Here is an 18,418-nt window from a genome sequence, read left to right on the forward strand (position 1 = left end):
ATGGACTTTAGTGCCTGTTGTTCAATATTGCGCTCGAAGGTGTCATGCGGAGAGCCGGACTTAACAGTCGAGGCACGATTTTCACGAGATCCAGACAATTTGTTTGCTTCACGGACGACATGGATATTATTGGGAGAAAATTTGAAACGGTGGCAGATTTGTTCACCCGCCTTAAACGCGAAGCAACAATAGTCAGGTTAATGGTGAAGCGTCGAAAACAAAGTACATGCTGGTTGGCGGAATTGAGCGCGACAGGGCCCGCCTGGGAAGCAGTGTTACGATAGACGGGAATACCTTCGAGGTGGTGGACGAGTTCGTCTACCTCGGTTCCTGGTTGACGGCTGACAACAACGTTAGTCGGGGAATACGAAGGCGTATCATCAGCGGAAGTCGTGCCTACTATGGGCTCCAGAAGAAACTGCGGTCAAGAAAGATTCACCCCCGCACCAAATTCACGATGTACAAAACGCTCATAAGACCGGTAGTTTTTTATGGACTATGCTCTAGGAGAACTTGCAAGCTCTTGGGGTTTTTGAACGCCGAGTGCTAAGGACGATCTTCGGCGGCGTGCAGGAGAACGGCGTGTGGCGACGAAGGATGAAACACGAGCTCGCTCAACTCTACGGTGAACCCAGTATCGTGAAGGTAGTTAAACCTGGAGGAATACGCTGGGCAGTGCATGTTGCAAGAATACAAGAAGGCGTGGGGCGCAGCGAGCTAGGTGGATTGACCAGATGCAACTGGACCTGGAGAGAGTGGGTCGCAGTCGAGGATGGAGAGAAGCGAACATTGGAATTGGCGAAATATTGTTGGCGAGGTTCTATCAAGATAATTGATGTTAAGCCAAATAAATAAATAAATAATTACGGCTTACATCTCAGCGAAGGCGCGCCTCTTAGTAAACATAATCAGTTTAATTTCTGAAGAACCAAATCGGTATTACTGATATTTGATCATGCAATGGAACTCTTGTCCCATCCTTTTTTCGTTTTTAGTTAAATTAGTCCCAGTAAAATACTAGAAAAAGGGGCTTTTTACTAGCAGCAAAAACGTATCAAGCTAGATAATTTGTTTAGTAATTAGAATTCACGTGAGTTTTTTAATTACCAGTACTTAACAGCCTTTGTTGAGTTAATACTCATGATTGTTACCCTGGCTTCAAGTGTAGTCTCGGGACTGCCAAACTTCGAGTCTTTAACCACCTGCTAGGCTAAAAAGATTCAATTTCAGAAACCGTTGCCAGTAACAAGGACTTCGTACCAGGAATCCTTGAATTACCAGAACATATTACCCTAACCGGACATCTTACCCCGTAACGCACTTTTGACTTCTTAACCATATTCTGAATGGTTCCGGGTCATTTGGCCCAATGCCATTTGACCGAAAGGGTCATTTGGCGAAATCGAAAACAAGAGGAACAATAGGTAACGTGCATTTGTAATGGATTTCAAGGAACGGTTATATCTTAACAGTGCTGTAAACATTCGACAATTTGCGGTCAGCAGTCACAGCACGAGCGTTAGAATGAACATCGACAAGCACAAAAAAGTGTCAATTGAATGTCGATTAACACGATAACATTTGCATAAATTATAAGCTTTGCATAGAATTCAGACATCGGATCATAAACAACATGAAGAGTTTGACATTCCCAGACAACCAAAATGTATGTATAACGAAATCACCTGGAGGCTTTGTATGTGCAAAATTTCACTTATAAGATGTCGCGAAAAGGCCTTCTACGTACAAAAGTGGAGGCGATATGCGTGCATATATTAGGCCGGAACAAATTTGAAATTTTACTTTTGTCTCCCCCCTCCTTCAAAATTTTCAAAAAATCAGAAGGGGAAAATAAATAAAACATCTTATTTTCAGTGTAGATTTTCATTATTCTTTGTGTTTTTTAGCTAGCTTTGTAATTCGTATTTACTGTATTATATGAGCTAACAGGTGTTATTGGATAACAAGTTCTCAATCTGTTTATTTTACTGTAACAGAGTTGCCTATGAAAAGAGATTTTTTTATGATTTACATGAATTCTTCTTCTTCTTAGCATTACGTCACTACTGAGACAGAGCCTGCTTCTCAGCTTATTGTCCTTATGAAAACTTTCACAGTTATTAACCGAAAGCTTTGTTTGCCAAAGTAGCCATTTTCGCATTCGTATATCAAGTGGAAGGTACGATGACACTTAATGCCCAGGGAAGTCAAGGAAATTTCCATAACGAAAAGATCCTGGACCGACCGGGAATGTTACATTAGGGCTGTTCAAAATTTAAAAAAAGTTTGAAAATTCAATCTCCCATATTTTTCTTACAATCCTCACCATAAAAATAGTGTTTGGTGAAATTTTCAGCTTTCTAGGTGGTGATTTAAAGGTGATCCAAAGGCGATCTTGGTTTATATGGAAATTACTATGAAGAAATGTTGAAACATGTTCCAACCACGTTAGTACTGGAATGTAAGTACAAATTTATCATCCCATAGTAAAAACTCATTCTTCAAACCATAATAAAGAAGTTTGCTGAAGAGAGCAATTCAATCCGATCGATAGGAGAAAAGATATTCATGAGTTTATTAGCTATTATTTAGCTTCACAGCCCTGCAATTATCTACAAAAATCCCAAACAAAATTTGCTCAAAACGGATTTTTTTCTTCACCAACTTCCTTCATTAAGACTTGAAGAATAAGTTTTCCCTATGGAATGATATGTTTGTACCACCAGTACTAACGTAATTGGAACATTTTTCAGAATTTCTGCGTATTAATTTTCATATAAACCTACATCGTCTTTGGGCCAACTTTAAATCAACACCTAGAAAGCTGAAAATTTTACAGAACACTATTTTTATGGTGAAGATTATAAGAAAGATATGAGAGATTGGATTTTCAAACATTTTTAAGATTTGAATCGCCTTAATGTTACACATGTTGGACCAAATTGATACAATCTAAATATGATTTCAAGTTGCATATAAGTGCAACATTTTCGCAGTCATCTTGAAATTGTTATTAGCTAGAGTACGAGTAGAGTGTTACGAACATCGAAAAAATGTCGTGTTTATTATTCAAACATTTTGACTTGACGGATATATGTGGCAAAACATAGTTTTTCACAATATGAGAATAAAAAATGATGGATTTCCCTGAATTTCCATTTTATTATTTTTTGTCCCCCCCTCGACACATTTTGATGCAAGGTGACAAAAGAAGATTTTAAGATTTGTTCCGGCCTTATGTGATGAATAGTAACATACAATGCGAGTGTAAAAATTTGTTACCGAACTAACTAGTGATCTTATGCGACTTAACTTATGATAACAAACGTTGATTTGACAGCTGCTACGGATTAATTCGACTTACCTTGTACGAGTGTACGAGGCGAAACAAAATGTACAAATGAACTCAGAAAAGTAGTGTTTTATGCGAGGAAACTCATCAATCTGACGAGTTTATCCACAATGTTTTGCGGGTTTGATGTAATAAGTATGAATAAACGAGTTGTAACGTGAACTTTCATGCGATTTCTGGTTGTCTGGGTTGTCTGTTATGTCGAATGAGACACACATACAGTGAAAGTAGAACAAAAACAAAAAAAACCGTAACGTTTCCTAGTGAAGCTATCGTGGTCAGAAGCATTCAATTGACATTTTTCTTTTCGACATTCGTTTGACCGCTTGTGGTGTGAATGTTTAAGGAAAGCCGAATATCAGCGAAAACGTGTCGACTACCGTGATTGCTTACAACAATGGATCTAAAAGAAGGATCTATCATCCTTGATATACAAATAATTTGCTTTTTATTGTAAGTTCAAGACGCAGTCAGTGCTGAAAGCAGAATTTCCAAAACCCTAACAACCACAAGTTACGGCTTCTTCTTTTCACAACGGTAAATTGTGAGCTTTTTTGACGTCAGTGTTTTCAACGAGTCGTTCGGTTTAGTGCTATACTCAAGCATAAAGCGTAAAAATACATATTTTGAATAGCTCTCTTCATGAACGTATATTACTAATTCCAATAACTATGAAAAATTCTCTTGAAAGAATATCCTATGATCAAAAGAAGGAAAAAAATCATGTTGAAATCATTCAAACAACACATCGTTTGAGCAATTTGATGATTCTTTGTTCGGAATTCGGCCAAACGACCCGTTCGGCCAGATGGCATTCGGCCAAACGGCGTTTGGCCAAATGGTCTTCGATCAAATAGCCGGACACCGTTTGGATTGTGATGAATTATCCTAAACAATAAATTCTGCAACAATTCGAACTTATCGTTCTGCTTCCCACGGAATCCAGCTTTCCGGTCAACTTTCAGTGCATCCTGGAAGCATTTCAAAACGCTGGTTAATAGATAACGAGGTATTTTAAGCGACTCAGCTATGTTACGATGTTACCTGGACAGATTCTTCAAGCTTTAGTGCAAAATCTTTTCACGCAAAATGAGCGCTCAGAAATAGGAACACGGACACCCCTAACAAGATATAATATTTTACAAGCTCGTGAGGCTTTAATATTTTCCCCCTATTAATAACATCGATAAGAATATGCACTCGTAAATTCAGAGTATTTTGTTATGTATTAAAATAATTATAACAGATTGAAATTTTAAAAGTCTTAAGTGCGCAAAATATAGGACCTTTACGGTCCCATAAATGAGACATAAAGAACTACTTACGATGTTTCTTTAGCATATTTTGCTCATGCTTCTTGCTGCTGGACGAGAGTTTCAGATTGTGCATGTAGTTCTGGATGGTGTTCACCGAAGGCTGTCCCTTTGAAGGACCTATGGGCTGAGGATTTTTACTGGCTCGATTGTAGGTATCCGTTCCGTACTCTTGTTTGGATTGATGCTTTGACGAGTTGCCTGATTTGCTATGCATGGTGTTGGGCCCTCCGACACCAGCTGGCGTATGATATGCCGTTCCTCCGTCAGGCGATAACGGAGGCAACGGAGGAGACATAGAAGAAGCACTTTCTGACATGGTACTTTCCGGACGAATCATCATTCCTTTCATACCAGGTTCTAGGATGTTGCGAAGCTCTGCATCTACGACATCGATCTGTGAAACGAAAAGAAAATGAAAATCCTGATCTTCACCCTTTCCCAGAGAAACCTTACCCATTCCGATTCCGATTTGCTTCGACTACGCTCGGTTTGTTCGACCGTATTCATATTGATCGACTGCTGGACAGCACCTTTTCTTCCGCTAGAATACGCAGCACTTCCTCGGCCTGAGTCTACGTTGGAGCTATGGTTCCCATTACGATCGTAATCCGAGCTGGAAATGGAATCAATTTGTTTGCTTCCATTGGAATTCATCTGAACGACATGCGACGAATCGGAAGCGATCTGCACCACTGTGTTGTTACTATTGTTGGCCTGATTTCCGTTGATCAAATGTGAAGGATTTGATGGTTTCTGTATGGATCTTGCTCCCGGAATTGGACCACTGGATTCCATAGGATTGTGGTTCTTATCCATATGTTCGTGTCCTCCATTGTAGCTGGATTCACCGATATTGATTGTCATATGGCTCGTCCCATGTGGCATCTGCTGTTGATGCGGAACAGAACTGTCCGAGTATTCTGCTAGAATTTTGTGTCTTGCTTGAGGAGTATGTTGGAAGTTCACTGGGTTCGTTTGAGGCGTTGATTGTCCAGTTTGAGGGTGATTATGACGATAGTTATGAACATAGTTCTGCTGTAGTTGTCGATTGTGCTGTTGAGCTGGGGTTTGAACAATCACTCTTGAATTGTTGTGTTGACGGAAACCCCCATCGTCACTATCAGTTCCATCCATTTGGTTGGGGAAATTCTGGGGTGTTCTGTTGACATCGATAGCAGTATTGAGCTGAGGTTGTGACATAGCTTTCATACTCCGGAATCCGGACAACGAATCGGCGTTGTATCCTTCTGCCGGATCAGCAAACTTCTTATGATAATACAACGGAGAATCACCTCTGGCATTTGAACTCCACAGATTGATATTGGATTGAGCGTGGTTCAGATTGTTACCTTGACTTACTCCAGGCATGTGGAATGATGACGATCCGAGACTGTCGTGCTGTTGTTGAAGCTGATGCTGAAGCAGCGACGAGACGTTGTTCAACTCGTCTTCAACTGCGTCGGGGCTATCCTTCTTGAACTTGGACGAAATCAAGTCCTTCAGCTTATGATAATTTTTCGACACTGAATTCTTCACCGTCTCCCTATCCTTAGAAAGTCCTTCGCGCTCTGCTAGAGCCGTAACATCTTCAGGCAAACGAACCGCGTTTCGAGGGATCGTTCCGGTTATGGATGAATGGATGACCTCAATTTGAGCCTGATTCTGAATCAAAGAAAATAAATGAATTCATGAAACACAAATCATCAGTGTAATATAAAAGAAAATGTTGTCACAGTAGGCGATGGAACGGATTTTTTAGCCGACCGATACAAATTAAATTACATTTCAGAGAAAGTTTGCTCAGATTGTGAACCCTTTTGACAAATTCTTCCATAATTACATAAAACATGGTGAAACATTCCTGTTTGTAAGCTTCGACATTGACTGCTGACGAGCGTAACGAAATGAAACTCTTCGCGCCCATTTGCAACAAGGCGGAAATTTTTCTGATGGACTTTGCATTCTGGTATCGATTTTCCGGCATAAAATTTCCCATCAAATTGGGGAAGAGATAGCTCGCGTAAAGGGATGTTTCATCTACAATATCAACAATAAGGCAAAAACCCTTTTCCGCTTGATTTCGTTTTGTTCAACGATTCGTTTGAAGCCGAGAATCATTGGAGGAGTGACCCCGTGAACATGATTGCTTGGATCGTTCATCTTTCGATCCCAGTTGGCGCACAGAAGAAAATGAAGAAAAAAAACTCTGATTTTGACACCTTCCCCCGAGTTGGGTTGATAGTGGTGTAAGATAGCGAAATTTCACCCTTTTGATGAATGAAGGAAGGAGGCCTCCGTTTTGGGAGAAATTAGCAACCCGCGTCCGATATCACGAATTGATAAGGGTAAAATTTTGAGAAATTGTTCTAGAGCAGCCTGATGGTGGAACAAATGAGGCGGAACGAACGAAAGTCGGTAATGTGATCAACTGAGAAGCGATGAGGGGGTGATTTGGTGGTATTTTCGCCAAAAACTTGAGAATAATTCAAACAGCAGGCCGTGGGTTTTGGGTTCAGTTTTCTAACAGAGCATGTCTTCGGCTTGAAAATTATTTTCAATGAAACATCATGAAATCAAGAGAAAACACAAAAATAGTTGTAGGATGAGAATGAAATAGCCGAAGGGTAAAAGAATTGCACTTCCTTAAAAGTAAACTGAAAAGAAACGCTCAACCAAAACTTTGTGCACTGAATCACAGGGCCCAGCAAACCAGAGATCATAGAAAGTGTCATTTTTATAATCATACTAGTGGGCCCTGCAAACTTCGTCTTGCCATCAAGTAGGCTGTTGAAAAACGCTATGGATCGTCCTATACAAAGTGACAGTTCCGTTCACACTCGTTTTTTCAACTTTTCCTGTGAATATCCTGGTATTTTTATACACACAAACACGTCGGAACACTTGAAGAATAAAACGGAAAAATAATCATTCAAATCGGTTGGCCCGTTTGGAAGTCATTTCGTGACATACAAACACCACTCCATTTTTATTTATAAATCATATGAATGTAATGTTCAAGTTGTGATTTGATAAAACAAATTTGCAATTCAAAGAAAAGAAATCGTTCATACATAATCATAGTAATTTATCTAGTTTGAATTTGCATGTTTTCTAATTTAATTTTCTTTTTTGAATAAATAAGTAACCTCCAATTGTAATTTCTTTATGATTTACGCTGTGCTTGGTATGATTAAAATAAAATTTCCAAAGTGAGATAACATATGAGTTTATATTATGTAGAAATCTTTCGGGGGAAGACCACACATTAAAACAATACAGGGTGTCCGCAAATTATCCGAACAGCAGAAAATTTGGAAGATGATCTCGCATTGAAAACAATGAAAAATCAATGTCCATGTACCTTTTATAATACATCTATATGTTAACAAAAAATACAACTTTAAAAAATTTCGAAATAACTGCTTGTTACTGAGATAGGCAAATTTATATTTTTCGGAGACGTTTTTCCTGAGGGCCGCTAGTCATACTGGAGATGTGTTATCCCTAAAACCTAAAATAGATGAACCCAAATGCCCTATTATTATTTGAAGTAATCTACATGTTAGTGGCTTCAAGTTAGACTGAAAATAGAAAATGGTACGGTTCAAATCCAGTGAGTTCTATGGACATTTCTCTTCCGTCATAAAGCTCGGAAAACAGCTCCTTTTAAGACACCTCAATACATTTGGATTGGTTTTGCAATTATTTAAAATCGTAAATGTATCAAACTCACTTCTTAAGAATATAATAACCCAATGTTTAAAACCATGCAAAAATATTGAATTTATTATGCTTGATTATATAGAGCCATGTCTTCAAAGTTTGTACGGATAATTTGCGGACACCCTGTAATCATAAACTGATAACCATATTGACATAATGTTCAACAACATTTCACAGACGTCAATGAAAGATTGTGTTTCTCGTTAACTTTCATTGAAATCAATAATGGTACCAGAAATTGTAGTTAACTTCATAAGGAGAACAACTTCCCTTTGCATAAGCATTCCTCTGTATTTCCTGTAATGCTTGGTAAAATGTCATATAAATCATCAATATGGATAATGAATAATAGTTTTCATGACGCTAAATCTTGAAATCGCTAATGCTCACGATTCGAAATGGGGACTTGAAACTTTAAACTCATTGACTTAACCTTAAACAAAGTGGTCGCATGCTGAATATCATCATGAGCTGTCTCTTACGTCTTCTATCGTTTTTCACTAAACATGGTTGCAACCACAAACAAATGGAAGGATGAATTACTGAATTCTCAATTTTCACTCAAAAAAGTGGGGTTTAAAACTGTCAATAAACGTGGCATAAATCGAATAAAGGACATTTCTCAAGAATGCACGGTTTCTTTCAAGGGTGAAATGGTTAATGTTCCCTTTTTAATGGGTTCGACCTGAGAAGAATCTCAACAGAGAATCAAAAAAGTGGATTTTTGTACCTTGTACCTTTTAATTTCACCCTTATTGCGTATTTCGACAGTGTCAGTTATTCGTATCCTCGTATTACTCGTATTCCGAACATCAAATCAAAGTAGTCTCTAGCCCAGGCTCTTTGATTTAAGTGATGAAACAAACAGTGCCGCCTATCGTCATCAGTTTTTGCGAATTTGGTGGATTTTGGCAGGAGATTTTGAACTCCATTAGGGAAATCAAGGTTTCCTTCCAAATCGTAAAGAAAGGAGACTGCCACGTTTTGTCGGAAACTCTTGAAGAACACGAACTTCTTCTCTTGAAGAGAAGAAGCTCATTTCTTTACTTATGACGATAAAACTGAACGTTTGTTCAAAGTCGTTTTGAAAGGTCGAAAATGGAATGAATGATTTACTTGGATTTTCCTCAGTCCAAGTAATCATTATAAAAAAGCAAACCCAATCTGGCATTCTTAGGAAAGGGAGATCATTAACAAAAGAGCATCGGATTGCTTTGCGGTCTTCGGCAATGTTGTTCATCGTAGAAATACCTATCGAGATATGTGTTCAGAATTTTTATAGAGGTCAATGAGTGACCTCTGGCGATTTTTCTTTGCAAAAGTAAGTTTTCCCATAGTAAATCCCATACAAACTTTGAGAGTTGTGTTTGATCCTTCGACGCTTGCTCCTGCGGGGGCCGGCGATGAGGGCAGGATCAAACATGTCGCGCGTCGTTCGAGTGAAAGTGAAAAAGTGGCGTGATCATTTAGTTGTGTTTGATCCTTCGACCTTGGCGTGATCGGTATGTTCGTTTAGGGTAAGTGAAAAAGTGCCGCGTTCGATAAGTTCTTTTTGATCTTTCGACGTTGACGCTTGCTGCAGTGCGTCAAGAAAGCCCGAGCAGTCGTCAGTTGTTTTTCCTCTCGGGTCGCGCGCCTATTTTCTCTGTGTGCTTTTATATAGCCGAGCAAACGAGTGAAGCTGAAAGTGGATTGTTGCTGCTCAAGGATGACGGATCAATTGGTGAGCTCGTTTCATGCTACTATTTCTAATCTATAAAACATGTATGATTGCACCATTAATCGTTACAACGGTGAGATTCAACAAACTATGAAAGGTTCGTCACTGTGAGTGTCGACATGAACTCTGATTCATAAATTATTTACGTCCAATTTTTTTTTCTCAAAACACCTTTTTCCTTTTACTTTTATTTTTCTAATTGAAAAAAAAAACTTTGAATGGTTCGACACTACGAGTGTAGACTTGCGAAAGGTTCACTTTATTCAACAAACTTTAATAGGTTCGTCACCTTAAGTGTCGGCATAATTTTTTTTATTAGATGTTGTTCATACCAAATGAAAATATTATATTTACATATAAGCATATTTATAGCTCACAAATAATTATTTATCATGGTCTAATCGCTTATCAAAGTGAATCCTGTGACCCAACGATCCTCCCCATTAACAAACATCCTTCCCAGTAACCTTTGTGGAGATGCAGAGGCAAACACGGTCTCCAAATAGCAAAGGTTACACACTAACATTCCTTCCCCCAATCCCACCTGACTGCAAGGACGTGGCCGGCGCCGTTATTGACCATGTATAAATAGAGGCACTGAGTTATGCACACTGAAGAAGATTATGGCCAATCCCAGCCAATCTTCTAGTTGATTCTTTGTGCATTTTCACTGACCTCGGTCAATCACGGAATAGTAACCATTGATATGTGTAGTCAGTCTAAGCTAAGCTAAGCTAAGTAAATCCCATACAAACTTTGAACGGCTGGCGCTAAAATATAGTTTCTCTGATCGAGCTGAAATTTTGCACATTTTTTATGGGACCTTAATGCAATCCAAAAAGTGGACTGGAGCGAGAATCTAAAGTTTTCATATAACCGTGTCCCAGGCTAATGCTCATTCACAAGCTAATTCTCTTCCGTCGGGTAGCCGTTCGAATCACGTAATTTCGAACGGATTTACCCAAGGAAACTCTTATGCCAATAGTGTAGCAGACAGTGTCAGTTTCTTCTCTTCAAATTGTCTTCCTACGGATAACCGCTCTTATTGTTTCAAATCGTATGGAAAACCCCCTAAAGGGCGAACACGAAATTATTGCGACACATTCAACAGGGCATAACTTTTCTACCATTAAGCATAAGCATAAGCATTGATAACCGTACAATTCGTAGTTGCTACTCCGTGATTGACCAGAATAATCGAATTTGCACAAGGAACCAAGAGATGTAGCTTGGGAGTAGGTTTCCATCTTCAATGTACACTTTCGAGAACTCCAGACATTTAAAAGTCAATAACGGAGCCGGCCACGTCCTTACGGTCATCGGGGGAAGGGAAGGAATGTTAGTGTGACATCCATTGTTACTAGAGACCGAGATCACCTCTGCATCTCCATGGTTGTCATGGGTAGGAGTTGTGTTAGTGGGAAGGGATCATAGCTGCATGATCAGGATTCACCTTGGTAAGTGATGCGATTCATGCAACCTCAGTTCAAAAAATCACCTATCAGTACTCTAAAGACAACGTGAATATATGATAAGTCGACTCTTTTAGCGTCGAACCATTCAAAAGTTATTTTTTTTTAATGATAAAAATCAGGTAAAAGGAAAGGTATAGGCTTTTTCATGTTAATGTACTAGAGTCTATGTCGACACTTCAGTGACGAACTGTTCATATTTTGTTTAATCAATTCACTTAAGTAACATTCCCACCGTTGTCATAATATATAGATGTTCCTGCCCTGGTGATCATTACCTTAGTCGGGTAAAGTCAGGATAAAATGAATTTGAACTGGCCTACGTGATTTTTCACGTAGCAATGACGTTTGGATTATTTTGAGTGTAAAACGAAAACAATTTTCGTTGGCGCGAAACCGATTCACTGCCTTTTCTTGCCCGCCAACGGCGAAAACAAAGGGTTTGACGTTTCCGCACTTATGAACCCGCCCGCACTTCTGAAGTGCGGGGTCCAATAAGGTGGGAACTGCGCAATATGTTTGTCATGGGCCTGGGAGGACTGGTGCAAACACGGGACTGTCATTTCCAGCGTTGCCAACCTTCCAGATTTGTCGGGAATATTCCAGATTTTTGATGACCCATTTCACAAAAACTGTAAGATCCAGATAAAATTTGTAATGAATTTGTAAGGTTCTCCGTATACGCTATCCAGGTTTTTACGAGCTCCAATGAGCCTCTGTACGTGTCATAAATTCTTTTGTTCTCCTGACTTTTACTGTGCGCCGTGTGTAGGTGCTGTCTCGCTCTCTCTGACGGGCAACTTGAAAACAGGGCGCACAGTAAAAATCAAACGTTTTATAGCATGCATAGGCTCATGGCTGCCGCAAACATGCTTGCTTTCTGGTAGGGATCATTCGATATGACGTTTAGCTTGGGTCCGTTCAATATAAAACGACCAGGGATGCCAGGTGATTTTTTCCAATGTCTTCCAATTGCATAGAAAAATGTCTTCCAATGTCTTTCACCCAAAACTTTTCAATTATCATGGTAAAGCTAGGTATGCTGTTCTGCTCAAGAAAAGTAAAAAATATCTCTGTTAGAAATGGTCAAGATATTTTCTACAGTGAACTCCATTTGAATTGAGATTTCTTTTCAACTGCGTATTGCTATCAAAGAAAAATGCTTTTCTTGGCCATTTCTTGCAAGAAATTTCCCACGCATCGAAATAGGCGTTTACTTTTCTGTTGAAGTGCATAATTCCCATAACCTCATAAAGTCCAAATTTCCGGGTTAAGGCCCAAGTAAAAATGGAGCAAATGCCAAAACTGACAAAAAATCAGTTTTCTTCTTTAAAATCTTCAATTCTGAAAAAATAAATACACACAACTGTTTTACTTTCAAACTAAAACTGCTGTGTTTTTTGTTTATTTGTTGATTTTAACGCAGAAAACTGCCTTCCCAGTTATGACATTTGCTCCATTTTTAGTCAAGCCTGGTAAGTCAGAAAATTAGCCTCTCCTCTATCATGGTTGACATTATTGTTCAGGAATTTCTTCAAAGAAATCCTCCACAGCTAATTCCTCTAGCATATTGTTTTAAAACCATGCTCGTCAGGCAATAGCTGACCTGTGCATGGTTTTATTTTCAATCAGATTTCACTTTAATCGGAAGTTACCTTGGCTATGAATAATTATTCTTGAGAATTCAGCAGGAGTTCAACCAGAAACTCGTCTAAGAATACCTTCACAGATTGTTACATGAACCTCTACATTCATTTCTTCACGGAATTCTCCAGTGATGTTACATGAAATGTATCTAAAAGAATATCGAAGGATTCTTCCAAAGTAATATGAATGTATTCCTCTAAGCATTGCAAAAAGGATAAATTGAATGAACAATTCAATTAATAAAATTTCTAGCAGAATATTACTTTACGAGTTCCTTCAGAAATTTTCTATGATATTCCAAGCCAATCATCGACAAACTTTTTGTTCTTTGTCCAAGAATTTCTTCAATTGTTTAATCATGGATTTCTACAACAGTTTATACCGGAATTTTTCCAGCAATTCCTCCAGAAATTTTTATGCATTTATATTTTCTAAACACGCCAACCTTTTCCTCCAGAAATCTCCAAAAATTCTAGCAAAAATATAACAATTTTTCATGAGCTTCTTCGGACTCTTTAGCAAATTTCTCAATCTCATGTACGCCTCTATGAATTCTTCTCGCGATATGAAAACTTTGAAAACAGTTTTCAAACAAGTTAATTTACACTTCAATCGTCGCGTTGTTGTGTTTTGTACAACACTGTTAAAAAAACTCGCTTTTTTCGGAAGAATTGCCAATAAATTTCCGGTGGAGCTCCAGATGAACTTTGGAAGAATTGCTGGGACAACTCTGGAGGAATTTCTGGAGAAATTACCAGATCAATTGTGGAGGAATTCATTAGGAAACTATGAAGGATTTCTGGAGGAACCCCGGAGTAACTCCCAGAGGAGCCTGAAGGAATATTCAGAGAAACTCCAGAGAAATTCCTGAAGGAACCCCGGAAGCATTTCTGGAGAAACAGAAGAAATTACTTGAAGAATATTTGAAAATAAGAAATCCGTAGGGATGTCAGATGCAACTCTGACGGAATTCTAGGAGAAACTCGTAGGAAATTCCTGCACGAGTTTTGGAGAAATTTTCTGGAAAAACTCTGAAGGATTTTCCTAGGAAATCCAGGGGAATACTCAGAGTAACTCCAGAAGGATTCCTAGTGGAACTCCGGAGGATTTCCGAGGAGTTACTGGTGGATTCCCTGAGAAACTCTGATTAAATTCATCGTATTCCCCGTGGAGCTCCAAAGGAATTCCCTAATGAGCCGTCCAGAAATTCCCCCGGAGGTTCTCCCAAGAACTCCTCCAGGATTTTCCCCAGGAATTTCTCATGTGATTTTCAAAAGCAATTCCTCCGTAGATTTCTTCCACGATTTTGGTGCTGGAATTTCTGATGCATTCGGAGGATTTCGGATAGCGATTTGGTATAGAATTTTCTCTGGGGATTTCGTCCAGAAATTCATTAAAGGATTCTTCTGACGATTTTCTCCAGAAATTTTTTCGGGGATTTTTCCAGAGATTTTTTCAGGAAATTCCCTCCAGGAATTTCTCTAAGCATTTAAACCAGGAATTTCTCCGATTATTTTCTCCAGGAAGCCCTCCGGGGTTTTCTTTTCAAAAGCTCTTAATCTAGGGATTTTGTCCAGAAATTTACTCCAGAAATAAATCCCCGCACGGCCTCAAAGGAATTTTCTCCATAAGTTTATCCAGCATATCCTCCGAAGCTTCTCCAAAGCTCCCCCGGGAAGTACTTTTGGTTCCCTGGAGCTCTGGAGGAACTTCAGAGGATATGCTGGCTGGATAAAATCCATAAGGATTGCTGGAAAAACTCCGGAGGAATTACCGGTAAAGCTCCGAAAGAATTCCCGGAGGAACCCTAAAGGAATTCCTGCAGGAACTCTGGACAAAATCCTGGAGAATCTCCAAAGAAAATCCTGGAGGACCTATGGAGCAATTCTTGGAGGAATTCCGGAGGCAATTCTAGAGCAACTCCAGGGAAATTGCTTGACGAACTCCGGAGAAATTCCTGGAGAAACTAAGGGAGATATTCGAAGCAATTCCCACTGTTTGGGTAGGAACACCGGAGGAACCTTCAAGGAATTACGGAGGAACTTTAGAGGAATTGCTGGAGGAACTCCAGTGGAAGTTCTGGAATAAATGTAGAAGAATTGCCTGAAGAAATTCGGAGGACGTTCCGAGGAACTGCTGGACGAAATCCAGTAGAATTGCCAGAGAAAATCCGAAATAATTTCTTGAAGGACTTAAAAAAAACCTGGAGGAACTCTGGATGAATTCCTGGAGGATTTTTTTTTCAGAAATCATCGGAGAAATCCCCGAAAGAATTCCTGTAGCAAATCCCCGGAAATAAGTCTGATGGAAATCTCTGGAAAACTTTCTGGAGGAATTCCTAAAGTAAATCCCCGGCATAAATGTAGGGGGATATCCCCGGAGTAATCCTTGACATCCTCGGAGGAATTCCTGGAGAAAATCTCCAAATAACTTCCTGGAGGAAATCTTTTGGAAAATTCTCTGAAAAAATCACCGAAACAATTTCTGGAGAAAATCCCCGGAATGAATCACTGGATGAAATACCCAGAGAAAACCCTGGATAAAGTCTCGGAGAAATTCCTGGAGGAAATCTCAGGAGAAATTCCTGGTGCAAATCCTCAAAGGTATTCCTTCTTCGGATGAATTTTCTGAAAAAGTCTCCGAAAGTATTTCTGTAGAAAACCCTCGCAGGAACGTTTCGCTCTGAACCAACTCGATTTTTCACTTTTAGAACGTTTAATTTCCGGATTTACAAAACGACGAAAGTAAGATTTTCAACTTTCGCAACCTAACCACTACTTTCGCCGCTCCACTGTATGGAGAGACAAAGTGACTTAACCACGATTTAAAACAAAACACGTCTTGAGTCGCTTTTACACTGGTAGAAAAACGTCGCAAGTAACTTAATAAAACGGCTTATCATGTTGTCATAAAATTCTTGTGTGAAATAATAGGAACTCCCTAGTTCTTGAACGCTAGCTCATTGTATGCAAAATTTTAGCAATGTACACGTCGAAAAAATGTTTAAAAGGTGATTCATTTTAAAACAGTTTTAGAAGACAGGTTGTGATTCTTCTGAATTAATTTTCTCAAAACCGTATGGAAGTTACTTACGTCGATTTGAAAAAGTAATCGAGTCTTGCTTTTCTTACCTGATGCAATTGTTGTACTAAATTTAGGCCACTGTATAAAGTTTCCCTGATAGTTGAAAGTTTGAAGTGGAAAACATTGGAAGACACCGAAAAAACATACCTGGCATCCACCCCTCCTCTGGCTCGAATATCCATGGGCGAACTTCGCAAACAAGATCGCGCAAAGAGGCCACGATGGTGCGTACGCTTGATGTTGTTCCGTTGATCCGCTCTCTACCCTTTTTCACGCGGCAGTGAATGACGACAGCGGTGGCCTCCTATTTTTAGAACAAAGTCGTGCTAAATTATTTTGCGCAAACCACTTTGTTTACCAACCTATTTCGTTCGTCCACAGGGCATAACTTTTCTACCATTGGGTAAAAATCAACCAAATTTTGCACACTTTCTCATTGGTGTGTATTGTTTACATGCTGTCAAACTTGAAGTCGTGTTTTTCGATTCAACGAAAATAGAGATGAACCAACGCAAGGCGAGAGAACAAATTCATTCCAAAAAACCTGGAATTTCCTGACCTGTCGCACCGGCAGTTGGGAAAATGTTGAACATTCACCATTCAACCGTCTCCAGAGTGTTGAAGCGGTTTCAGAAGCGGTTGATGTGGACCACGGCAAAGGAGCTGGAAGAAAACCGAGACCGGAGAACAAAAAGACAGAAGGAAAGGTGAAGCGGATGATTAAAGCAAACCCAACGTCTCAAGCCGTGATTTGGCTAAAAAGATCGTCATGTCGCAGAGCTACGTCCAGAATGCAAAAAAAGAGCTGGACTACATACATACAAGGTACAGAACTCGCCAAACCGCGATGAGCGGCAACAATCGACGGCTAAAACTCGGGCACGGAAACTCTACGAGAAGATGCTGACAAAATATGGCTGCAGTGCTGTGTGATGGACGACGAAACGAATATAAAAGCCGATTTTAAGCAAATTCCGGGGTTGGACTTTTTTACCGGCAAGAGCAAGTTCGATGTGGACGACAAATTTAAGAAGAAGAAAATGATGAAGTTCGCCTCCAAATATCTCGTTTGGCAGGCCATCTGCTCTTGCGGACTGAGGAGCAGGCTTGGGAACTGTGACCATAATTTTCCACAGTTCATCGATTTTGCTAGTCAACCAAAACACAAAACAGGAGCAGCAGCATCAATTCGCGATGATGGAGGCAATTACCACAGTTGACCTTATGCGTAAAACTCCGATTTTTTTACATGGCAAAGCATAGAAAGTCAATTTTCAAATGCTTGTAAAAAAATCAAAACTAAATTTAATTAAATTCTGTTAAGTGTACGGGGTTAGTTTTATGATAAGCTATATACTCTGCATAATATTGAGGAAAAAATATAAAAATCAAAATAATTTGTCTATAATGTAGCCCATCAACAGTCTATCAACATGTACTGAAAAGAATTTAAATAGCTATTGTAATTATTTTTATATAAGCATTTGAAATTTCACTTCGTATACCTTGCCGGGTTAAATTTTCGACGCTTCACGCATAGAGTAATCTTTTTCCAGATGGCAGCACCGTACCTTCGTTAGAGCGAATACCATCAGGTGTTGCGCTGCCAACGGTTCACACACTGCTTGACTGTTTTTGTCTCTCCACTATGACCGTTTTCGGGCAGCCATTCCAAGGTGAATGATTGAAAAAAATGTTAAATAATTAAATCGCTAATATTTCGCTTGTGTTTTCAATTAACAGAAATCTATTGGCGCTAACAGCAAGAGCACACTCCTTTGCGATACATATAAACAAGTTCAATTTCATGCTGCCTTTATCGAGCAAAAATGTAAAACTCCGATAGCCGAAAAAAAAAACGTGTCACCACTGTGCTCGAGTCATTTCGCATTTGGGTTTGAAAAAACGTTGCGAAGAAGAAGATTACAGTTTTGAAGAGCCGTGACATTTTTTTTTTGCTTTGAACGGTCATGGTTTGCTTTGGATTTTGATGGACGTGTAGAAACATGTAAATGTAGAGGTGGTAAATGTTGGCTACAGTACTTTTCCCATCCCTGCTGAGGAGTGAGCCTTTCGTAATAAAGGGCACAGTAAATGGCGAGAT

General features: G+C 39.3%; 1 protein-coding gene and 1 long non-coding RNA gene across 4 annotated transcripts in view; one reads left to right on the forward strand and one right to left on the reverse strand.

Moving 5' to 3' along the window:
* LOC110679835 overlaps window positions 1-18,418 on the forward strand; it is a 179,540-nt gene that overhangs the window by 41,448 nt on the left and 119,674 nt on the right. The window lies entirely within an intron of this gene.
* Window positions 1-18,418, reverse strand: part of LOC5564113 (GATA zinc finger domain-containing protein 14) — a 107,959-nt gene that overhangs the window by 18,536 nt on the left and 71,005 nt on the right. For all 3 annotated transcript variants that reach the window (XM_021855617.1, XM_021855619.1, XM_021855618.1), the window contains 2 exons: window positions 5,122-6,330; window positions 4,678-5,062 (listed from right to left, as the gene is read on the reverse strand). In XM_021855617.1, coding sequence (XP_021711309.1) covers window positions 4,678-5,062; window positions 5,122-6,330 — 1,594 coding nt within the window. The remainder of the gene's footprint in view (window positions 1-4,677; window positions 5,063-5,121; window positions 6,331-18,418) is intronic.

Source organism: Aedes aegypti, chromosome 3 (genome assembly GCF_002204515.2).
Source record: "Aedes aegypti strain LVP_AGWG chromosome 3, AaegL5.0 Primary Assembly, whole genome shotgun sequence".
NCBI classification, from domain to species: domain Eukaryota; kingdom Metazoa; phylum Arthropoda; class Insecta; order Diptera; family Culicidae; genus Aedes; species Aedes aegypti.